Source organism: Chlamydotis macqueenii, chromosome 4 (assembly GCF_036417535.1).
Source record: "Chlamydotis macqueenii isolate bChlMac1 chromosome 4, bChlMac1.mat, whole genome shotgun sequence".
NCBI classification, from domain to species: domain Eukaryota; kingdom Metazoa; phylum Chordata; class Aves; order Otidiformes; family Otididae; genus Chlamydotis; species Chlamydotis macqueenii.
This window is the reverse complement of record NC_141559.1, coordinates 26164204-26189553: the sequence shown is the minus strand read 5'-3', so window position 1 is coordinate 26189553 and position 25350 is coordinate 26164204. Positions and strand designations below refer to the sequence as shown.

At 38.9% G+C, this 25350-nt stretch overlaps 1 protein-coding gene across 1 annotated transcript in view; it reads left to right on the top strand.

Annotated features, from left to right (window-relative positions):
* The window catches only part of SGMS2 (sphingomyelin synthase 2), a 34588-nt gene extending 9451 nt beyond the window's left edge, over positions 1-25137 (top strand). Inside the window, exons 2-6 of the mRNA XM_086747506.1 lie at positions 14565-15226; positions 16019-16136; positions 17974-18127; positions 20752-20918; positions 22053-25137. Coding sequence (XP_086603632.1) covers positions 14772-15226; positions 16019-16136; positions 17974-18127; positions 20752-20918; positions 22053-22256 — 1098 coding nt within the window. The 5' untranslated portion in view covers positions 14565-14771 and the 3' untranslated portion in view covers positions 22257-25137. The remainder of the gene's footprint in view (positions 1-14564; positions 15227-16018; positions 16137-17973; positions 18128-20751; positions 20919-22052) is intronic.
* The last annotated feature ends 213 nt before the right edge of the window (positions 25138-25350 follow it).

Below are 25350 nucleotides of genomic sequence, written 5' to 3'. Positions count from 1 at the left end.
TAGATTGGCTCTGGGACTTTAGATAAAGTCCTTTTTTTTTTAAAAAAAAAAAAAACAAAAACAAAACAAACCAAAACCTGAACAAAAAAACCCACTGTACACATGGGTAGCTTGTGATCCACTATCTTTGCTTATATAGAAATACAATGGAGGTGACTGTACTTCACGTAGTTGAATAAAATTAACATTGACCTCTAATAGGAGTTAAAATTGCATGGCCTAAACTGTTTGCATGAACTAACTCTTAGCTGTTACTGCTGTGCTGAGGGGAGTGGAGCAGCTTAACATGAGGTGGAATTTACTAGTATTCCAGCTTGACTTCTCCTTCCAGCTAAATAAAAGATGCCATTCTGGGTGGCAGCTTGCATGGCAAGTCCTGAACCAGGCCCATCTTTATATCTTGCATTGATAAAGCAGTTTTAAGAGATTGCATGAGCTGAGATTAGTGTAGAATGTTTCAGGCCATCTTGGCCTGCCCCAGCTGTCATTAACATTTTGCCATGCCTCAGATATTAGGGCTGTAGCTTAATGTACATGGGTCTTTTGTTTTCTTCCTAATTGGCTTGCATTAGTCTAGAGGGCTTTTGTCTCCCTCCTTTACAGTCCTGTAATTGCTATGCTGGAGGTGTTTCTTATTATATACAATGCCTGTCATGCAAGGCATGGTATTCACATGTAATATCCTTGTCATGTTCTGAGGTAAAGTGTTATCTTCTGTGCTCTAGTTATGGAGCTGTGAAACCGTGAAGCTATCTACTTTTTCAAGTAGTGACTATCAAGTGAAATTGGTGTGGCTGACCTTCTAGATTAAGTCCTTATGAGATTTCCCTTAATGCCCTGTGCTGTTTCTCTGGAATAGATGTGAGTTCTTAGGGTAGTGTTGGCACCACTGATATTTGGATGCACTGTCCTGCTCCTGGCAAGATGATACTGTCCCTGAGGAGAGTGGTTCAGAGCAGAGGCGTGTGCCATCGCTCTAGCTGCAAAATGGCCATGCAGCAGAAGTTCCTGGAACAGCTGATTTTAGCAGAGGCTAGATTCTGCAAGCCCTTGTGCTGGCCTGTGTTTACCTAGGTAGGTACCTTAACAAGTGCTGTGTTGATGAAAGCTCTCGAAATCCAAGCCACTATAGTGTCTAGCTTTCAAGTTCCACTCTAGATAATAATTCTCTCAGATTATTCCAGTTTGCCCTAAAGTTAGGTCACTTCTAAGGCCAGTATGTGATCTGTCCTTGCTGATACATGCAAATCTCTTTTCGTGTAATTGGTATTTTTGAGGAAGATTCACACAGGAGCACAGCAAAAATAGCAATATGTAATCAGATGTCCTTTTTCATGAGGTGACACCAGTTGGTAGACCAGAATAATTGTTTTTACTGTGCCCTCATTTTGCTGAGTACTATATTCTCTTCTTTAAAACTGATGACACTAGTTCCAGTTGAACACTTAGTTCTTTCCTTAGGCTTTTGTAACTGATCACGTGGGATTAGTTGATTCACCACTTATTTACTGTACACCATGGTGACTTAGCACACATTCACAACATCACTGGTCTTGGTGAGTCTAGAGATGAGACTAACTTTTTATTCTCATGAACAACTTTGGCAACTGCAGTTCTGGCAGCTGCGGTGTGCTTTGGGAGAACAGTTTATAGAATCTGTTTGTTGCCTTGTAGTTAGTCTTTCCACATTTCAGCTGGTCTGTGTGACACCTCTTTGTCCTCCCTTTCCTTTCCCCAGTCAGTGTATATAGATGTCTAGCTTGGACATGTGATAAGAATGCTTTAAAATGTTTTTTTAATCATTATTATAAAATGTTTTTCTATATAGAAAGAAGTTTTAGAGCTCTAGGACCTCACATGAAAATGTGACCAAGAACTAGGAAATATATTTGGGAATAACTTTTTCTAAATGTCCTTTCTGAAACATCTTGTTTGATCATGTTATTTTCTGCCCCCTGCCTCCCCTGAAATTTCTCATGGACAGTAAGGCAAATGTCAAAACTGGATTTGAGTTCCAGCCCATGTTTTAACTGCAGAAATAATATCTTGACTCAAAATTTAAAGTGATAGTAGTATTACTGTTCAAGTCTTTAAACAAATAAATGGAAAATAAACAATATTCAGCTGCAGCACACTGTTCAATTGATACAAATGGCATTTAGCGGACAGTTTGGCCAGCCTGGATTTCCACCTCACGTTCATGTGTGATTAGTTTGAGCGATCATTTACTTTCCTATACTTCTAAAGATAACATTCAGTGATGACTGGAAGCCTCCCTTGGGTATAATGGGTAGCTTACACTCTGTGAGTGTAAGCTGCTACCTGAGGTATGTGGTACAGTGTATTATAAAAGCGTTCTGTGTAGATTCAGAGTAAGCTCAGCTCACTACTTTCACACCAGACTTTACCAATTGGTAGGATAAGATCATTATAACTCCAGTGATTAGATAATTAATTTCATTTGTACCTTTTTTCATCAGGCTGTGTGTGCATGGACAAGATGTAGATGTTACAAAGCAGTCATCCAATGCTACAATGAGAATCTAGTGATGGCTTTTCTAGGAGCAATGTTGGAGCTGATATTCAGCTGTTTTCTTGCAGGAACAGTTTTGATCTTGCAGTTTTAGTGATGCTCATCCCAAATTCCCATTTACTAACTTTGTTCTTTAAATCCTTTTTGACTGACTTGATTCTTTAAATCCTTTTTAAAAGCTTTGAAAAAAAAATAGACTTCTCAGACTGTTAGGTGAGAAGAAAAATAGATGAAAGGATTGTTGTCAATGGTAAAAGCCTCTATACTGAGCCTTATGAGAGGTTTGGCATAAAAAGATGTAGTTGTTGCAGTGATGTTCAATGCAGAGTTGTTAAATGCTAGAAGACAGAAGATATTTCTTACCAAAGGCTGCAGTTTAGCAGGGAATATCAAAGATGTTTGAATTATTTTGGAGATGTTTAGTTAGGTACTGAGGTAAATAGCTCTGTGAGGTGCAGTAAAACACATTGTTTTCTTGGCATCTTTTGAGCTGTAGGGTGAGGCTTAAATGGAGACAGCAAAATATCTGGCAAAGGTGTTGCAGAAAGAATGTGGGTGATATTTGTAATTATGTTCTACTGCTGTTCTGGTGTTACCATCCCCTTGAAACTTTATTTAATAATACCCAGTGTCATGGGGAGATAGCGTGCCAGGCATACAAAGAGATAATTCTAAGGAATTGTGTGTTCTGTTTGTCAATCTATGGCAGAAACAAAAATGAAGAAGGAAGTGTTAAAGTACATAAGTACTTAAGTGTTTAGTATTTAAAGCTAAACAGTGTCATCTTCTCTGACTAATTAAATAATATAAAAAGGAAATGTTTTTTCTTCTCAGCATAATGTGGAAAGTATTTTCTTCTATTAATAGAAAACCTTGAGCTAATGGAACACTTGAAGTTTTAAGGAAGACTATGGGACTACATTGGAAGCTTAGAATGTGATGACTTTAACAGTTTTAACTGTGTAGTACTTGAACTTGATGGGTGGAACTTCAGTGAAAAACCCATTACATACAGGAAACTTGATGTGACTTTGGTTATTGCAAACTGGAATCTCAATGTTATAAGAGAATTCTATGCTGTTCTAATCCCCTACATAAACATCTGTGTGCGTTAATCATGGTACTAGCTGAAATTGCTCAATAATCTTGACTTCTTGGTGTTAGAATTAAATTTACCTGGTTTTACTTCTGAAAGTGTGGCATGAAAAGCTGAAAAAAAAAGTAGGGAACAAATATTCAGTTTGTGAGCTGGATGTAGATTTGAGTGTCTGAGCCTGTGATTAAATGGCTTGAAAAAGAGGTCTGAGTACTCCCATCTCTGTTTTACTGGGGGTGTTGGTTGTGATGCGACACCCTTATGCTGTTGCTGCTTGGTGGTAGGTGAGGTTAGGAACTGGTGGTTGTGGCAAGGAGGTAGAGGGGAAGACCAAAATAGTGAGGTAGATCATGTGTTGTGATCAGTTTCAGCCAGTCTGTGTGTTTACCGTCAGTGATCGGGGATGTGTTGTCTGTATCATCCCTCTTAACTAATATTCACGAAGCTTTCCAGGCAGCTACATCAGGGCTGAGCAAGCTGAAAGCTATCTAGGAGTTTTTAGGGCGGAGAGAGGAGAAAATAGAGTGACTCTTTCCTAATTTGTTTGACAGTGTAGTGTACTGGATTTCTAGTGTTGACAGAGAGGGTAAACCATTGATCAGGATGTGTATACAGAATATGCTAAGAAAAGGGGAGGGCAGAGGAGATACTGGTGTTTTTGAAAAAGGATATCTTCATTGATTGAGCCTCTGAACACAGCAAGTGTTGCTCCTGTGTAGAGATTCATAATTTATAATGTGCCAGTCGAACTAAGGGATATGTGAAACTAGTTTATAGTATGATACTAACCAATTTTAAATATGCCATGTCCGAAGAACTCATGTGATGTCTTTTTGCTATCACTAGATGAAGTGGTTGTCTCTTTAATGTCATGTGCCTTGCAAGGACTAATGTTTGTGTTAAACTTTTGTTAAATGTGAGTTACAAGGTATGAAACTCTGCATACTTCAGTGCTGAAATAGCTTTTGTCTGGATTGTATGACTTCTGCATGTATTCCTTGCTTATTACCTGCTAATGCTGTAAAATACTCTGCAGATTGAAGCAGTTATTGTCCTCTCCCTTTAAGCTTTGAGGAAGAGGGTTCATGTTGCTGCAGAAAACACTTGAGAATGTTTTCCTAAATGTGACCTCTTATTTTGACGTTGGCGCTGCTGCTTTTTAGGAGTAGTACAGGGGAAAGAAATCGACAGGCATTATCTTAATAATTCCCCAAATATTTTTAGGGTGTATCACTGATAAATTTACTCCTAAGTATGTGACTTCCTCTTCTAGCTGCTCGATGGCTGATAAGCTCTAGCAGAGTCACTTTAAAGCACACATTAGTCACCGTGATTCCTCACCGCCCTGTACTGAAAGTGGTGACTAATCTTTGGGTTTGACTTTCCATTATAAAGCGCAACCTTTACCCCCGGTAACTAGGTGGAGGTTTTTACAAAACAGTTTAAAACATTCTTGCCTTCTGTGCCGGGCCTCCCACCCCGCGGCCAGTAATCTGCAGCTTCTTGTTTGAGCTAGAAAGGATGCGAGGCATCAGATGTGCTGCTAGGCTCCTAACAAAGCTTTAAACCTTGCTGTCTCTTGGAGGAGAGTCTTGCTTTGGAGAGCGGTTCTTTAACAGTGTCTGCGAAGCTATAGCGGAATAAAAGCAATTAGCAGTTAGAAGCCTGAGATGCTCAGACAGCAAACTAAAAAGAAGCCTGATGATCCAGAGGTTTCTTTTGGCACTCTCTTGAAATTATTTCCCCTGATAAGACTGAGGTGGTACAGTGACTTCCACTCTTTGTAGAGTGTTTATAATTTTTAACGAATGGAAAAAAGCATAAAGCCCAACACTTCTTTGTGATGTTACAAAATACGCAGTGGCAGAGAACCTTTTTTGCCTTTATTCAAAAGCAGCTGATTCAGAGCTTAAGCATCAAGTCAGGTTAGCAGACTTTTCCATCCAGATCTGAAATAGTGAAACAGGCTCATCTTGGAGAGGATGAGTTAAGCAGGAAAAGACTTATTCTTAATGGAGCGAAGTAGTTGTGCGTGAGTCTTTAGCCTGTCAGAAAAAGGTCAATATTTCTTTCGGCTCTGTTGAAAAGGGATTTAGCAATGTGCACTGGCAGTGAAGGCAGCCAACACTATCCTGCACTATAGGAGCACAGCCAATATTTGTAGGGAAGTGATGATTCCTCTCTGCTCAGTACTTAGCTGTATCTACAGTACTATGTCTGGTTTGGATCTGTGATCCAGGAAAAACATAAACTGGAAGCAAGCCCAGTGGAGGGACTGTCAGGGTGGTCAGAAGGCTGGAGCTCAGGCCCTGTAAGGGGAGGCTGGGGGAACTGGGTTGTTTCAGCTGAAGAAAAGGCAGCTCAGGGGACCAAACAGCAGCCCCTTCATACCTACAAGGTCCTCAGGAACACTGGGGACAGGCTCTACCAAAAAAGGTAAATTAAAACAAACAAAAAACCCAAACAAACAAACAAAAAAACAAACGAAGCCAAACTTCCACTGCAAGAACAGCCATGCGGTGGAACAGGCTAGAGGTGTGTCTTTGGAGGTACAGCTGGATGAAGCACCGAGCAGCCTAATCTGATGCCATAGCTGATCCTGGCCAGAGGCCTAGAGACTTCCTGAGGCTTCTTCTGATGTGAATTAGTCTGTTAGCACTTCTCATTCTAGGGATATAACTCGAACAATCTTAACAGTCTTTCCTAAAACAAAGGTTTTAACCTCTAAGTATGACTGTCTTTGTTTATGCTGTATACCTGTGGATTATTGACAGAATGAGTTACTCTGGCACTAAAAGATAACAAGTAATTGCCATTTAACAGAAATTGTGACCTTGGTTCTTAAAAGATAAGAGTAAATAACAAGGAAGAAAATCTAAGCCTCTCGTGGTGTCAGGATACAAAACACCTTTAAATGGCATTAAACTCTTGGTTACCAAATATGATCCTTTGGAGTCTGTGGACCAAACAATTGAAGGTTTGAAGATGCTACTTCACATGATTATGGCAAACCTACTCATCAGTGTTGAGAATGATAAAAGATGTCAAAGATATTTTTTTTTTTTGTCCTTCCCTTGCTTAGGTAGTCACTGGGGTCCTGATTAGTGGTCTTAAGGAAAAAATTACTTATGTGTAAATATGTTGATTATAAATAAAATATGTGGGTATTAATATTTTTTGTCATTTTGGGGACACTGTTTCAGAAACCTGTGACTGCTGTGAAACACACTGAATACTAAATGCCGGGAAAATTAAACTAATATCCTGCTTAAGAGGTGTGAAGTAAGAGAAGGGGTGAAAGAAATTTTAGTGGATATGGCCTTGATTAATTATTGCTGTGAATACCAATGTGATAAGTAGTGCTTGAATCACTTGCTTAACGATTTGCTAAATCTTTCATGGGGAGTTTTTGCAATTCTTCATGAAAAGACAGTTCCTGATAAGGACTAGGGGCCCTCCTTCAAGAATCAGCTAAAACCGACCTTACAGCCTGAATAAAAGCCAAGATATAACTGTGCCTGTGCGAGAACAAAAGGTTACTAGTGGTGACGAAGAGGAGTCACCTATCTTCATCCCCATGACCCCCGACAACCACCACCACAGGGCACTGTGCAAGCGCAGATGGGAGTAGTTCATGGAAATGACCCCTTGGGACTAATTTTAATACGAAGCGGGGGTAGGTCATGCATATGCGTAGATGTATTGTGAAACTTCATGTGTATGTAACACCGGGTTGTATAAATTCAGAGTGAGTTGCCGTGTCAGGGGGGCACGGTTTTGGCAGGACTACCCCCCCGTGCTGCCTGGCGCTGTAATAAAGAATACTTGCTTAATAGTTACATGGACTATTAAGTTTCTCTTACTTTAGCTTTTTCGGCTTCAAAAGAAACAGAATTCCACAGAACTGGTGAAACTTGGATTGTACAAATAGACAACTGGTAACCTTGAAGCTTTTCCTGTCTGTCAGGGTAGGTGTAGGGATTTAGTCCTTAAAAGACAGCTTCTGTTGGTACGGTAGTAATCCTGAATGACAATATTGCAAAATCTCCCTCTCAAGATGTAGAGGGAGTATCTGCTGAATTTCTACCACTGAAAATAATTTTATATAGGGTAAGTAGCTAATGCTTTTTATAAAAAGTAAAATTTATTGCTAATGACGTCATGATTATGATCTCAGTTCTGAGAACATTTGAATGGACGGTACTTCTGTAATACAGCCTTGTCTTACTTGCACTGCTTTAGCATCACATGAGCAAAATGTGTTGGCAGCCTGTTAGAGAATGTAGACAAACTTGTAACTTTTAGGTAAACTGCAATTCACTTTGTATGTGCATTTATAGATCATAAGCATAAACATGGTAGGCTGAAAGATAAGCACAGGTCTGAAAATATTTTTACTGTTGGGAAACAGAAATTATAAGCAAACCTATTAAACTCAGTCCTGTTTCTGCATACCTAAATATACTTTGCTCACATCAGGTTTGGCAGTTGAGGTTTTTTTGGGTGGGTGTTTTTTCTTTCCAGTAGTCAACATGCTGTGAGGCCTACATATAGCATGGAAGAAGGGATACTGTAAAAATGAACTGAGACGTAGAATGCTTTTAAAAATAAGAAACCCTAAAAAACCAGTTTTATTCTATGCTGTCAAGGTAGCAGAGTCTACCCAGCATCTTGTCTAGTTCTGGTCCCATGGGTAGTCCTAAAAATTTGACTGGAGAAAATAGAAGCTGGCTAGCAGTTGTTTCCTACTAATTGTTACAGATAACCATATGATAGTATAGCTTTCATGTTACCTACAATTGTGTAATTTTTCTCTGCAGTAATTTATTTACAGACCCTTTTTTCTGCAACTGCCAAATACAAGAATATATTACAGCTGTATCAAATGTTTGAGCCAACCTTTACAAAAGTGAAAGAGGTTTAAAAATACTACTGCCTAGAAACCTTTTCCATCTTGTATACAAGTATGTAGCTTTCCTTAATGGCCTTGTAGATCAATCTTGACTGTTTTGGATGCTCTTACTCCAGTAGTGTTGTTCATATTTTGAACAGCAGATTAAGAACTACTTATTTGTAAGACCTGTGCAGGTTGATTGATCAGTCATTGATAAATGGTAGCAGTTAAAATATTTTGAGGAGTGTTACGGAAGTGCCAAATACTGTATGAGAAACACGGATTGTGAGCTAACTTTGTGAAAATGACCTTTATGTGAAAATCGAATGACTAAAAGCTAAATAAAAGCTTGTTATTCTTAAGAAAGCCAAATGTAGATATGCTTTCTTATACGTGTCTCAAAGCTGTACCCCCAGTCAACTCTTTTCTTTTGAACAACAGGCAAACAGGGATGCAGAAAACTAAAGGAGCTATTTGCATGGAAGCAAGTAGAAGCTCAGGATAAACAGATCTTTGCTCTTTTTGCATCTTCTTCACTCTTAAGATTTTACTTGAAGTATATGGCTTATGGCAATTGCGACTTCTGCTGTATAGTACTGCTAGTTAAAAAGCTCTGCTAATTGATAGAAGTACATGCCTATTTTCAGAAGGTATTAAAGTGGTTCTGAAAAGAAAACTTCGGCAGACTTCGGCCTTTTCAGGGACCTGATGGGCCAAGTGCCATGGGAGGCAGCCCTGGAGGGAAGAGGGGCCCAGGAAAGTTGGTCTGTATTCAAGGTCTGTATTCAAGGAGCACCTCCTCCAAGCTCAGCAGAGGTGCATCCCGACGAAGAACAAGTTGGGCAAAAAGGCCAGGAGGCCCGCGTGGATGAGCAAGGAGCTCCTGGACCAACTGAAAGTAAAGGATGCCTGTAGAGGGTGGAAATGGAGACAGGTAGCCTGGGAGGTCTACAAAGGGGCTGTGGCCAGGGATCAGGTGAGGAAGGCCAAAGCCCTGACAGAACTGAATCTGGCCAGGGATATAAAATGCTACAAGAAGAGTTTCTATAGGTATGTAGGGGACAAAAGAAAGTCCAAGGAAAATGTAGGCCCCCTCCAGAAGGGAACTGGTGTCCTGGTTACCTAGGACATGGAGAAGGCTGAGGTACTCAATGAATTTCTTGCCTCAGTCTTCACCAATAAGAGTTCCTGTCCCACCACCCAAGCTGTAGAAGGCGCAAGCAAGGACTGCAAGGATGAAGAACCGCCCACTGTACTTGAAGAGCAGATTTGGGATCATCTGAGGAACTTAAAGGTGCACAAGTCCATGGGACCTGATGAGATCCATCCACAGGTCCTGAGGGAAGTGGTGGATGAAGTTGCCAAGCCATTGGCCATCATATTTGAGAAATTGTGGCAGTCTGGTGAGGTCCCTGATGACTGGAAGAGAGGGAACATAATCCCAATTTTTAAAAAGGGAAATAAGGAAGACCCGGGTAACTACAGGCCAGTCAGCCTCACCTCTGTGCCTGGCAAGGTCATGGAGGAGATTCTCCTGGAAACCATGCTAAGGTACATGGAGAGCAAGGAGGTGGTTGGTGACAGCCAACATGGCTTCACCAAGGGCAGATTGTGCCTGATCAATTTCGTGGTCTTCTATGACAGGGTTACAGCATCGGTGGACAAGGGATGAGCAAAGGATATAATCTACCTGGACTTGTGCAAAGCTTTTGACACTGTCCCGCATGACATCCTTCTCTCTAAACTAGAGAGACATGGGTTTGATGGATGGACCACTCGGTGGATAAAGAGTTGACTGGATGGCCGCACTCAGAGTGGTGGTTAACGGCTCAATGTCCATGTGGAGACCAGTCACGAGTGGCGTCCCTCAAGGGTCCGTGTTGGGCCCGGCTCTGTTCAACATCTTTGGCGACATGGACAGTGGGATAGAGTGCACCCTCAGCAAGTTCGCTGATGACACCAAGCTGCGTGGTGCTGTCAACATGCTGGAAGGGAGGGGTGCCATCCAGAGGGACCTTGACAGGCTGAAGAGGTGGGCCCATGCCAACCTTATGAAGTTCAACCAGGCCAAGTGCAAGGTCCTGCACCTGGGTCGTGGCAATCCCAGGCACAAAGACAGGCTGGGCGGGGAATGGATTGAGAGCAGCCCTGAGGAGAAGGACTTGGGAGTGCTGGTGGATGAGAAGCTCAACATGAGCAGGCAATGTGCCCTTGCGTCCCAGAAAGCCAGCCACATCCTGGACCGCATCAAGAGGAGCGTGGCCAGCAGGTCGAGGGAGGTGATTCTGCCCCTCTACTCTGCCCTGGTGAGACCCCACCTGGAGTACTGTGTCCAGTTCTGGAGCCCCCAGCACAAGAAGGACATGGACCAGTTGGAGAAGGTCCAGAGGAGGGCCACAAAGATGATCAGAGGGCTGGAGCACCTCTCCTATGAGGACAGGCTGAGAGAGTTGGGGCTGTTCAGCCTGGAGAAGAGGAGGCTCCAGGGAGACCTGATAGTGGTCTTCCAGTACCTGAAGGGGGCCTACAAGAAAGATGGGGAGAGGCTGTTCAGTAGGGCCTGTTGCGATAGGACAAGGAGTAATGGTTTTAAAATAGAGGGGGGTAGATTTAGATTAGATCTTAGGAAAAATTTTTTTCCTATGAGGGTTGTAGAACACTGGAACAGGTTGCCCAGAGAGGTGGTGGAAGCCCCATCCCTGGTAACGTTCAAGGCCAGGCTGGATGAGGCTCTGAGCAACCTGATCTGGTTGGGGATGTCCCTGCTCCTTGCAGGGGGGTTGGACTAGGTGACCTTTGAAGGTCCCTTCCAACCCTAACCATTCTATGATTCTATGAGCTTGTTTCTAAAACCTGGGTGTATCCCTTACAGAAACTTTATTTATCCTTTTGTGTTACTTGGCCACTTTTGTGAGTCTTTGAGACTTCCCGCAGTGGATGTTCCATAGCTTAGAGCTTGAGTTTGATTTTCATACTGTAGATGTTGGCAAGGTGGCCATGTCTGAGCATTGCTGCCTCATTAGTGAAGAAATTTAAGGCCTACTACTAGGCAGTTTATGGGCATCTGCTATTTCTGATGTGGGAGTATTTCAGTTTTGACAAAAGAAGCAGTAGGATATTTTACCTGAATTAACATAAGACAACATGGAAGCTAAGAGGAGCACATGCCTCGTGGGGACTTGGGGACAGGAAGCTTGCAGAAAAAACTGTACTTCTGAGGGGTTCCTTCTTACAGCCTGCAGCAGAGGATGATGAGGCTGTTGGTGTTCTCTATCTGTCCCTTTTCTGGTCAGTCGGATGGGATTGGCAGCAACAGACTGAAAGCTTCAAGCAGAATGTTTGTGTTTTTGTCAGTGGTGTTTCTGCTTTCTTTTAGAATATGGGAGAAAAGGTTTGAAAAGGTACTATAAAGGAAAGCCTTTATGTTCTTACAGATCACTGATCAGATGATATATAGCACCTTGAACTCTCAATGTAAACAAAAGTTTGACCACAGTATGTGCTCTACTTGAAATAATCTTGATGAGCCATCAGAAATGGTAGATCAATATGCCATATAATCCATTTAAAAGTGCCAGGAAGGAACACGACTTTTTCCTGCAAGCTGTAGGTATAATTGCTTTGGTTAATAAGTTAATATAAAAACCTGAGTGCCACTTGGCTTTTAGGTTGTTAGGTTGTTCATCTGTAGTTCAGGTGCTCTTTGGTCTTTGGGGCTTGATTGGATGTCATTAAATATCTGAAAATATAGTCTTCCTTTTGCATGTGTTACCAGTGGTGTTAGATATTTGTGGGGAAGAGAAGGACATAACTAAGGTTACTACTTACTGTTCTCTGTTTTTCAGTAAATACATCATTCTAACGATGTTTCAACTGCACAGAAAATAAAAGGTGTCAAGTTTTGCTGGTCTATACATCAGTGACTATGTATAACATTGTGTTGAGAAGAAGGGTCTTGACTTAGGTGAATGCTAGGTGGACTTATGTTCCAAAACTTAAGTGACTGTATAGAAAAAAATCTGAACCTAACTGTTCAAGTGTTCTGTTATATGATTATCTTTAGTAGACAGAGGGATTAGAAGAACCTGTGTGGTAAGAACAGGACTTGTGAAAGTTGAAATGCAGCTCTGCTTTAGTTTCAGATAAGGTTGTTGCTTCTGCAGCTGCTCTAAAATAATATTCTTGGTTGTAGGAAGTATCAGAGATTGCCTGGCTGCTGGGTTAAACATCCCCTTCTCTTACTGAAGCAGAAATTGCAATACGATTAGTAAGAGGGAGAAAAAGCATCTGAAATCACCACTTGTTTTCCTGGGTGGTGTTTTGCAGGGGAAGGGGTGTGTGGAGAGTTATTGTTCGGGTTTTGTGTTTCAGTTTTCATATGCCTGCTGATTAGGTATTTAGCAAAGGTCAATCAATGACTGTAGATTTTCGAAGCACTGCTGAGAAGTTAATTCAGAAATGTTTCTTGACTATTCAATATTATTTGTATGAATCTCACATATTTGGGATCTGAACCTTTACCTCTCTTTCAGCAGTAAGAGCAGCAGCTAGGGAGTTGGTGGGATCTACATGCTGACCATGTTAAATGTCTTCTCTGGGGGGATGAGGAGTGAGAGACCAAAACACACACACCCGGCTTTCTGGGCTGTTTGGTTTTAGGTTGACTTTGCAATCAAGACATCAGTTACTGGACAGGTTCTTTCTAAGCAGGTAGTTTTCTCTTAAGCAAAGTTCTGTGGTGGACAATTAGGGAGACTGGCAGCTCTAGTTTCTGTTGTGATGACTTAATTGTACCTACAGCATGGCAAACTGTGGCAGCCTCTCTTGCCCTGCAGAGACTTGAAATGGTGGTAGGATTAAACCTCTCTTACCAGAACAATTAAAAAGAGGATTATAATTTGCTGGTAGATAGTGAACATTTTGTATGTAACAATACTACTTTTGCTATAGGACCTATAAAAATATATACTATACCTATAAATTTACATATACATGTATATAAATATACATATATATGTGCTATGCCTATAAAAATAGGTACATCGCAACTGTGATAAGTGACTTCACAGAACTTTAAAGAAAGAGAGGGGAAATGGCCTTTGTTTTGACTAGAGCGATGCCTGTTCTGTAGAAGTGAACTGCACTTTTTCTCTTTGTAGAAAGTGTTATAAAATATATGCACTTATCTAATTATTTTATCTAATGAGATTTTACTGAATTGACAAATGCAGCCTGAAATAAATTCAGTGTAATAATGAATCTTACTATTTGTTCTTGTTTAAAAAAAATAAATTTTCAGATATATTTTTAACTAACTAAAGGACAAACACAATTCCATTTGTAGTCTGTTGTACATGTAGGTTACCATAAGAAAGAATCTAATCCAAAGGTGTGTTTCTCAGTTCTCTGAAATTTCAGAAGTTATTTAGTAGGTACTATAGTAACTAACTAGACACAATTTTTACTTTTTTTTTGGTTCAAATACTCATTTAGATCCAAGAAAACTTAATGGAGCTATCCACTGAGTAGGTTTCCTAGATGGATCTAAATTACCATATGCCTTACAAAATCAAATCCTGTAGTACTCTTCTGTTTTCTGTCCTGTCACCTGGACAAACAAGATTGCCTGATATCTGTGGACAAACCATGTTAATATCTGTAGCAGCCTTAGGGTCAAAAAGGAGATATTTTGTATGGAATGCACCTAAGCAGTAAAATTCAGTATTACTGTAAACATGGATTAGTCGTAATTCTGATGATTGTGCTGTCATGATCATTAGTCTGTGGATCTTTTTTGTTAAAGAAAAAAAAAAGCCTAAATTAGTACTAGTTCCTAAACTGAGCAGAAATTTATCAAGTTACTCAGTAGGAACTGGCTTGAATTATTTCATAGTAACCATTTTTCTAGTTTGTCTTTTGACTGTGTATGTAAGTAGGCTTGGATGGGACTTAGAATAAGCGTTTCTAAGATACTTGTTTGGTATTTCACTACTAGTTCTGAATGTCCTCAGTATCTGTTTTGGTGTTTTTTTTTTTTACAGATGATACCACTCTAGAGGAAAGAAAGATTTGTCTTCACAATTTGCTCTACAGTATCTGAATAGTGAAAGCACAATGGATGCTTTTTAGAGTTTTATAGAAATCAAAACACACCTAGGAACAAGAACGTTGGACTTCAAGGAATAACAGGCTGTAGAGAGCCCAGAAATTGGTCACTGATAAACCAGATTTGACCGTACAACTTGGGGATGAATACCATTGAGACTGCAAAGCTTGAAGAGCACATGGAGGGTCAAAACAATGACACTTCTAATGGCTACTCCCGACCTACTCTCTCAGTCAGTGAAGAGAACAAAAATGGCACTAGCAAACCAAAGGGCTTGTCTAATGGCTTGCGCAAAACAACGAAGAAATACCCTGATTACATCCAGATTGCTATGCCTGCTGAGTCTAGAAACAAATTTCCTCTGGAATGGTGGAAAACAGGCATTGCCTTTGTCTATGCTCTCTTCAACTTGATTCTAACAACTGTCATGATCACTGTGGTCCATGAGAGAGTACCTCCAAAGGAGCTAAGCCCTCCCTTGCCTGACAAATTTTTTGATTACATTGATCGTGTGAAATGGGCTTTTTCTGTATCAGAAATAAATGGAATGATACTAGTTGGATTATGGATATTCCAATGGTTATTTCTTAGATACAAGTAAGTATCTATACTTTTTTTTCTCTGCTGTATGTTTTCAGAATGTTGGTTTCCCTTGTTCAGTTTGGGTAGAAGAAATCTTATGGTAGAATCTATTGTAGAATAGGGCTGGCAGGGAAATGACAAAGGGATGACTTATTTAGAAAATATTGCAGTGTCCATGTTGGATACAGAAACACAGATTTCACCTGATTATTGAATAATGTTTTTTAAATCTGAATTTGACACCTATACTGCACTGTAGTCAAACTTATTCTGGGATTGGGCTTTTCAAAGCGATGTTTACTAATGTGGCCATGTTTATACAAGGGAAATAACTATAATGTAAAAAAATCTCATCCAAATTTGAGGAGGAACCCACTGTCCTGTACAGCTGGCCTAGAAGATTTTTCCTTTGTCTTCATTTGCTTAAACTAGACATATTTAAGTCAAGTACATGGTTATAACATGGGACTAAAAAGAGAAGGTCGCTAATTTGAGGAAGACTATGCCTGACTGCACACCTAAGTTAGACTGAGACTCTGTTAAGTTGATCATATAGCTTTGGTGGGAGCTTTGTGGTAGTTACATACTATTATGAGCTAGGAAGACTAAAACCTGAAGAAAGACTTTTTAGTATTTGATTTAGAAAAGTGTGTGGTGAAGAGCAGCAGGTGGAGCTGCTCTTTGGAGCTGCTCTTTAATTCTAGGGATTTAGCTATATAATAGAGCTAGAGCTCCAGAACTGTTAACACTTATATCCTGCATGTGAACTTTGTACTCAGTCTTTTCTCCCTCTTCCCTTACTTTCAGATCAATAGTGGGACGCAGGTTCTTTTTTATAATAGGAACTTTGTATCTGTACCGCTGTATTACTATGTACGTTACCACCTTACCTGTGCCTGGAATGCATTTTCAGTGTGCGCCGAAGGTAAGAGCCCTTGCTCCCTAATTCTTGCCTTAGTCTCTGCCTGAGTCCTTATGGCTCAGTACAGCAAACAGAAGATAACGTTCCAGGTGTTATCAACTGAAAGTAATTTATTATTTAATGCCTTCAAAAACATATGCTGATAAACCAAAAGTTGTGTGATACAGGGAGAGCCTCATGCTATTACTGCAGTTAAGATGCATTAAGGGAGAGTACCTAAACTGAAATAGTGCTGCTACCAAATTAATAAACTAGCTTATGAGGCTCAAGCTAATCACTATAATACTGCAGCAATATTTTTTTCTTACATTGTGGGATACCCAAGGTCAATATTGTAATTCACAGGCTGATACAAGCTTGTGTTGGAGTATCCTTTTAAAAACCCACAATGTTATCATATGCTTTGTCCTGTTTCTCTCACTATTTTGTCAAGAGCTATCACAATACCTGAAGGCAGCTATCTGTCCATGCTTCCAACCTGCAAAATATATATAAATGTGACTAAAACAAGTTCAGCTATTTAAGTGAGCTGATACATATAGAAACACATACATGCTAATATTTCTACAAGCATATTTTTAAAAATTTGTCAGTATAGTTAAGTGGTGACACAAAGGAATTCTGTTACTGCCATTTTACGTTACTAATAAAGTTGTAGACGTGTAATTGTCTTGGAACAGACTGTATCATGTTGGCTCTGCTGAAGGAGCAGTGTGCACTTGAGAGAGTAAGAAACAGTTTGGTTGTGCACTGAGAAGATACACATTTTGAAACCAAAAAATAGTGCAAATTTGCTTGGCAGATAAATTTGTCACCTCTTGGGTAGGATCTCATCGGTCTTGAGATATAGCATCATGTTTGTTCAGTCTTACTTTGTCACATTGGGACAACTTAAGAATATAGTGGATGAACTGCTCTTATGAATCAATCTATTTGGAAAAGCTTCATTTACATACCACTATTGTAAGGACTCAGTTGTTTTGTTTCCTCTACTAGCTTGGGGAATGACTTTGTGTAGTAAATTGTGTATTGAGGAGTGGGAAGAGATAAGCAAAGGAAAACTTAAGTGCACTTTAAGCAGAGACATTTTGCTAGCATTAAACCAGGATGAATTACTTGAACTCTAGAAAAAAACATGATAGCTCTTCTGGTGTTTTTTTTTTGTCCCATGTAAATATTTTTCTGATTATGGAAAACTCAATTATCTGTTTATTGTTTTTTGGGTTTTTTTCCAGAGTTAATCTTTAAACAGCTAGGTGAAACTGAGTGTTTGCCTAATATCTATAAGAAATCAAAAGCTGATCCTAATGCATATTTAAAAATAAAAAGTAAATCTTCTAAATCTGAGGAAGTCCTGACTGAGTTTGTAACCAAATCTAAAATTAAACAAGTTTGAGGTTTTTGTCCTGCAGAAACATTGCTTAGCTCTCAACAGAATGACAGAAGTGGTATGCAAGGTTGTACTGTATTGGAACCCATTTTGAATGGGTTTTATGTGTTCTGTCAATGGTTATCATGAGAAACCTGACCTTACCAATTTTTAATGTTTACCTTTCCAGTATGTTCTGCATCTCATACTCAAACAATGCATTCTTTAAAATAGCCTTGGAAAGCATAGACAGAATGGTAGTGTTATCAAGCTGATTTTTAGCACCTGTCAGCTTTGATATGCATGCTTATTTCTTTAAGAATACATGAAAGAAAGGCAAAGAAAATGAAGATATGTCCTTTTCTCCCTGTCTCTGACTCCACATATGTCTGGGCAAGAAGTTTACTCAAGTTACTTATGGTGTGTCTTAAACTTTTTTGTATTACTTCTTTTTTTTTTCTGGTTATCTAGTTGAATGGAGACTCTCAAGCAAAGGTTCAGAGGATCCTGCGACTGATTTCTGGTGGTGGTCTATCCATAACTGGATCACACATCCTGTGTGGAGACTTCCTGTTTAGTGGTCACACTGTGGTATTAACGCTGATCTACCTGTTCATCAAAGAGTGTAAGTGATAACATTTCAATGCACTTCTTGTTCAAATCTGTTGTACTGGGAAAATGCATTATAAAAGTGCATGTAAAAATACTGCCCTCCAAAAGTTACTGGTCAGCTGTACGCAGACTGTATGTGTACGGGTTTGAAATACAAATAATGACTTTGAGTGAAAATGGAACGTTGGTGTAGTAAGTGGTGTGGGCTGTAATTAAGGACTTAATGTGACTAGACATGTCACTTCTATCTTTTATCTGTGTTTACTGGTTGATTGAAGCAAGCTAGCTTTTTGTTTTTCAAATTTTGGGTAAAACATACTGTAATTAATTATGCAAATCACCTCAGTGCAAGTTGGCTGATACACCTTAGATTTTAAGGAATTTTTTTTGGCTTAAGCACAGTGCCATTGAACACTTATGCGACATCCAGAAGCAATTTTTAATGCTCCTTGGATGTCTTCTGCTACAGTCTCCTACTTATGCCTCTTGGAGTTGGTAAAAATTTGGCAAGCACACAGAAGATATAGTTGGGGTTGTGGTTTCCCCCTTTGCTTTACATTACTATGAGGCATGGAGGGAAAAATCTCTGTACTGTACACACAGCATCAATTGAAGCTTTGGAGAATTGAGCATCGGCTTCTAAATCTGATGTGTCGTAAGCAGTGCTTCTACCCTGGAAACTTGGCTGCTCATGAATGTGTAGCGGGGAGTTCCCTGTGCAGTTCACATGTTTGGGGTTGGAATCTTCTCTCCTACTGTTCTGTCCCAAACTATGCAAATACTAGCTTGGCTCATGGGAATGTGTAATTCTCACTGAAACAAAAATAAGACTAGCCAGCATTAGTTGAAAGCCTTCCTTTAATGTTAAGGGGAGGAAATGTTGCTGTGCTGTATTCTCCCTTAAACAAAAAACATGGTATAAAAATGCCTGTTTAATATGACTTCAAATCTGTGGATGCAAGGCATTCTTCAAGCAGCAATTTAAGATGCTGATTCTTTAGTCTGCTGATTCTTAGGTCTAGGTCTGTCTCGTAAAGTGAATGTTACTGGAGAAGTGGAATGTATAACTAATCAAAATTACCAGAGCAGTATTAGGAAAATAGCCTAATGACAGGTCTGTTATTTACCTTGTTTTGTGTATATTATTGCAGCTTAGTGCTGGTCACATGCTCTTTAATATCTTAGTATCAGGAAAGATGCAGATAACCCAATATTTTCAGGGCTAGTACAATTTATGTACTTCTGTCGTAAGGGGCTGGAGGAACTGTATCATAAAAATTATGGTAATAAGCCCTTCGACTGCTGCCTAATTGTTAGGCTTATGTTTCAGTGGAGTTGTGCTCTATGAATGAGAAATGCGTAGCTTTCCTGTTTCTGCCTCCCATATAATTAGCAAAATGTTATCTGAGCAAGGGCTTAAGCCCTATAATTGCTTTGAATTATTGGTTGCTTATAGTATTCTTTTCTGCACTTTTGATATGATGTCTTCAGTACAAGATGCATTCTGAGGTTTTTATTTCTAGCAGAGTGGATTTTTTACTCTGCTTTTCTTTTCGTCCTTTGCTGCTTCATTTACTCCCCTGCACTTCAGCTCTTTTTCCAGAATAGTTATTTACATTTTTAGCCTTGGTATGTCTTTCTTGCTTGGGGCTGTTTTCATCAACTTCTTGAGATGATGTGGCTCCTTTTATTTAGTAGATACAGATTTGTCAGCAGTGTTCTAGGGAGAGTTGAGAGAATTTACTGTTTTGACACTTGCACCAAAATTTAAGTCGTCCTACAGTAGCTACTTTGCACAGGCCTCTCAAACTACTACTGGGTAGGCTTGTTGAGGTCAGTAACTTTTCTGCTGATACTGTGTGAAAGTAAAGGCTGACCATTGCCTCACAAGGCAAGGGGTGCCAAAACCTCCCACTGAGAGTGAAATGAAGCCCATTAGACTGTTAGAAGTTATGAATGGTCATTGTGACACCCAACACATTTTTCAATGGGGAAAGAAGGGCAGAGGAACTCTTCCACTAAAGTGGTTTAAATGCATTTTGAAGAACAGCTTCATTCCCACCTGTTAATCTTTAATGAAAGAGTATAAATTCACATACTGTACTTCCCTGTACAGTGTATTCTGCTTCATAGAACTGAAATAAATAAAATAATTAAAACCTAGGAATTAAATGGAGTGTCTTCCTGTTTAATCTATGATTTCTACTCAGTTTATGCCAATTCTAGACACTTGAGTATAAGTTTACTTGAGCACAGACTGTAAAAAGAGCAGAGATTCAAAGCACCCAAGTAAAATAATCAAAGTGTATGTCTTGCCTCAATTTTTTCTCTTCCCCTGCATCTCATACTCTAGAAGTGATTTCACTGGAAAACTTACTTAATCTGACTAGAACATGGGTGATGGTGCTAACTGCAAACTCATCTTTGATTTTAGAAAGTAATAACATTTCAGTAAGTTTGCATAATTCTTTAGTCTTGTTTCCCATGTCAAAACAGGATTCTTGTACCAGTGTGTTATAAATGAGTTACATTTTTTTAATGTAGTAGCCTCAATTAATCTCTATCTTTCCCCTTGGATTGCTATAATAATGTATACGGCTTTTTGTGTGTTTTTTCCATTACCTCCCTATTTCACAGATTCACCGCGTCATTTCTGGTGGTATCACTTAATCTGCTGGCTAATGAGTGCTGCTGGCATAATTTGTATCCTTGTTGCTCATGAACACTATACTGTAGATGTCATCATTGCTTACTATATCACCACACGGCTTTTCTGGTGGTACCACTCAATGGCTAACGAAAAGGTGAGTGGCAAATACCTTTAGAATAAATATATAGCCTGCCTTTCTTAATATTGCTCAAAAGTTAAATTTAGCTCATTTTTTAAATAAAAAGAGATTCCATATTGAAGTTTAAACAAATTGGGTAAGGAGTTTCAATGTGGTTTAAGTAAATATTTAATGGATTAAGATGTTCCTTTTTGATCTGTGCCTGTTATAAAGTTATTTCAATATTTACTTTTATAAAAGTTATTTTTAAAATTCCTAATATTTTGGCTTAGAAACATTTTTTGAATGTCAAGGTTTTACTGCTGTAGTGAGTGTATAGAATTGAGGAGAAACTCTTTAGCAGCGCCTCTTACAGTCGGACAAGGGGTAATGGTTTTAAAATAGAAGGAGGCAGATTCAGACTTGATATAAGGAAAAGAATTTTTACAATGAGGGTTGTAGAACACTGGAACAGGTTGCCCAGAGAGGTGGTGGAAGCCCCATCCCCGGAAACATTCAAGTCCAGGTTAGATGGGGCTCTGGGCAACCTGATCTGGTTGGAGATGTCCCTGCTTCTTGCAGGGGGGGTTGGACTAGATGACCTTTGAAAGGTCCCTTCCAACCCAAACTATTTTGTTTCTATGCATAGCTCTTGTTTATCTAAGCTTGTGAATAAACAGTAGTTCAGTAATTTCTGACCAACCTAAATTACTTAGACTGTACTAAAATTCTAGTGACAGTTCTCCTGTAAATGTCACTAAAAGTACATTGTTCAGAAGGTATCCACCACAGTTGTTTCAAGAACCCTTTCAAGTAGGAGCATAGCTCTCAAGCAAGTTCAATCTAGTTTTCAACTACTAATCATCAATGGAAACATGATATACCTAAACAGACTCACATTCAAAAAGACTTGAGTGCTTTGTCTCCCTAAATTTTGTAGAGCAACAAAGCATCCCTTTGTGTTAAAATGCTCAGTTTGTCATATACATTTGGACTATGACTTATATACTCTCTCAGTACTAATTTTTTTTCTAGACTAAATGCACCTCATCTTTGCAGAAATGCATGCAAATATTTTGCATTTTTGTAGTTGTCTTAACATCATTGACTATAATGCTTTAAACTGATTGCCTGTTTCCTTTTTCTCTTTACCTGCTTGTGCCAGTACAGACTTTAAAGGTCTCTTCACAGACAAATTTTCTCTCTCGAGCATGGTGGTATCCAATATTTTATTTTTTTGAGAAGAATGTGCAAGGCTCTGTTCCTTGCAGCTTTTCCTGGCCGATATCTTGGCCTCCCAGCTGCTTCAAGTCTTCATGCAAAAAGTATTCACGGGTTCAGAAGATGGGAGAGGACAATGAAAAATCTACCTGAAGAAATGAAGGGAAGCATCTGCTCTATTTTTTACCAAAACATTAATGCTGTAACCAAAGTTCTTAAGAGGACTACACTGTAACTGAAGAAGTGGACCAAGCTTCTGTGCAATTGACTGGAAAGACAATTGTAGACAAACATATTGCCATTTCATGTGTTTTCCTATCATCACACTGTACAGACCTATTCTACTCTTCAGTGCTAATAGAATGCACCACTGATGGGATTTATTTTTTTGTTAAAGAAAAAATGGAGCAGGACTTTGCTTTACTAATGAGATTGAGGTGCCAAAGACCACGTTAACACTTTCATTACTAACTATCACTCATCCACAGAAGCACCCAGAAAAAATCTCATTTTCAGAGTTCTGGAGTGCGCAACGGCAAAGAGATGCTAAAATGTAAAGGCATGATACCGGCATACTGAGGCATATAAAAAAATAACATAATTGTAGGAAGTGGTTTGTTGCATTATTCTTGATAATGAAGGTAAGGCCTTTGTGTGAACTGGTACAGCTGGAAGCGAGTCTTGACTTTTCTACGCTCTGTGGGTATGAATATATTATGACCCTAAAATACTACTTGCCACCATTATCTCCCATATATTCTACTATATACCAATTTTTACATTTTTATTAGTAATTTTATATTTAAACTGTTGTGCTAACTGATGACTTTGCAAATTAGGAATAGCTGCTAACATCAGACAGAGCTCAAGGAGCTTAAAATTTTATTTTTAGAAAAGGACACAGTTTCAAAGTCAATCTTTAATTGCAGTTTGGCCTTCTGTTTATGGCTGTACAGTGCCTATTGGTGTATGAACATACATATACACACAAAAGCACACACCTGCTGTGTAGTTAAACACATATTAAACAAAACTACTTACTGGAAAGAGTGATCATACTGTTCTTAATTCAGGCGAAAGTCCTACAGATCTTACCTGCTTCAAGAGTGCAAGGCCAGGTCCAAAATGGGGCTATACTTACAATAAACTCTTTTAAGGTTAGTAGCTATCTCTTGAAACTGTGTAGCAGGTTTGCTTGGGAGCTGTAGTTCTGCATTGAATTTTTTTACCAATTGGCACATGATTCTGGGACATAATTTAAACTTTTAAAGTGCCAAGGTGAATACCTACAACAGTAGCATTTCTTCAATTACTACCTAAAACCATTTCATATTAAATGACACTGTGGTAGAACTCGTATGCAGATTCTTTTTTTTTTTTCTTTCTCTTTCCAGGGTTTCAGTCGAAGTAAAATGGCAATTTAAGCAAGTTGGCTGAGAATGTGAGAAATCACCGTGGCAAACATGTAACAAAACCATGAATTAACAGCTACCTGGTTCTTGTTGATTTTCATTGTTTTGTATTGTTGGGAAAGCAAAGTAGAAAATCAGCATACCGTGCTTAACCGTTTGTTCTGTATTAATTTCTGCAGTTAACTCAATTTTATTTTCAAATCTTCAGTAAAACCTGATAGCAAAGATAAAACATCGTTAATTGTTGAAGTGATACTAATATAAAGGAAATGCTGCTTATTTTAAGAATATCTTGAATTGAGTGACCAGTGTGAACAGTTTAAATAATGACAGCTTGTTTTTAAAAAGTCAAAGTTATAAAATGCAATAGAGTATTCAAATATGATTTTTTTCAGTTAAGAGGATCAATTGCTATGAGTTGTACATGAGAATATTATTAATGTGCATTTCAAATATTTTTGTGCATTATCAAAGTAATACAATAAACAATGTTCCTTACAATACATCCTTGGTAAAATTTAGCTGAGAAAGACAGACATTCTGCTGATGTTTGGTTTTGTTATTTAAAATAAGCTTCTTAGACTCTTAACAACATGCCCCTGGAAGTTGTGTATGGGCATACTGACATCTTCATTTGCCTGCTCCTGGCAGATGTTGAGCAGCTAAAAAGCCAGTATCAAAACATTTATGAAAGTCCGTTTTCTGTATCATATAAATGAGTCTGTTCAATGTCAGTCTGTAAATCTCCCAGGATACTTGTTATATCAATACTACTTCATAGAGTATAATATTTTTTTGAGCTGAATTCTAAGCTTTGTGATACCTTAAATATGGTCATGTTAAGCCACTTGTAGTAACACCATCTTTTAGAAATTGTGAATGCATTTCATTTAGTGGTAACCAGGACTTGAAAATAACATGATGAAAAGTGTTCCAGTAAGGAGCTTAAACAGTGGTTTTCATCTGGTGGCTTAATAAGTACTTTGTTAGTCCAGATAGCTAATTGTCTGCATAACAACCACCATGTCTCAGTGGGATTTCTGTAATATATCTGCAATGTAGAATTTCTTCATGCAGGATGAGGTGTTTGGGGTTTTTACACTTACTCCTGTTTCTAGAAGGAAAAAATATGAAAGTGATCAAATAGAACCAAGTAAAGATTATGCTTTTGTTGAGCAATGTGAGCTTTCATTCTACTGCTGAATTTGATAGAAACTTACATTGTAATACAAAAGTAAAGTTTAAATGGCAGCCCTAGCTCAAAATAGTTTATTCCTGTTCTGGCTTGGCCTTCCTTTAAGTGCTTAAATTTTCTCCCTTGTATCAAAGACCTCAAAATGGTGTGTGTGTTTAACCAGCAGAAAAACTCATTTCTTTACTCTTTCGATAGCTTTAGATTGCTTTTGCAAGCTTGCAGGGTATAGATGTATTTGAAGACTCTTTAGGCCTGTATGCAAGGTAATGTGGTAAGTAATGGTATATGCTACTGCTGTAGCAGTTCATCCAATACAAAGCACAGCTGGTACATAAAAGTTATTAATTTTAAGAACTTAGTGATCATTATATATAAAATACTATGAAGCTGAAAACATGCTTTCATCCTAGGAGGAAAAAGGATGGATTGCAGTGGGTGAAATGAACAGGAGAAACTTAAACTTCACTTAAGGTACTGATCACTTGATTGTAGTCTTGGGCTGTATGTGCTCAATGTTTTGCAGTATGTCACTGTAATTATTTTTTCCTGGAGTTAAAATAATAATCTTTCTTACAGATGTGACATGAACTGCACCTGTACTGTGACCATAAATAAAATGCTCCTTTGCTCTACTGAAGAG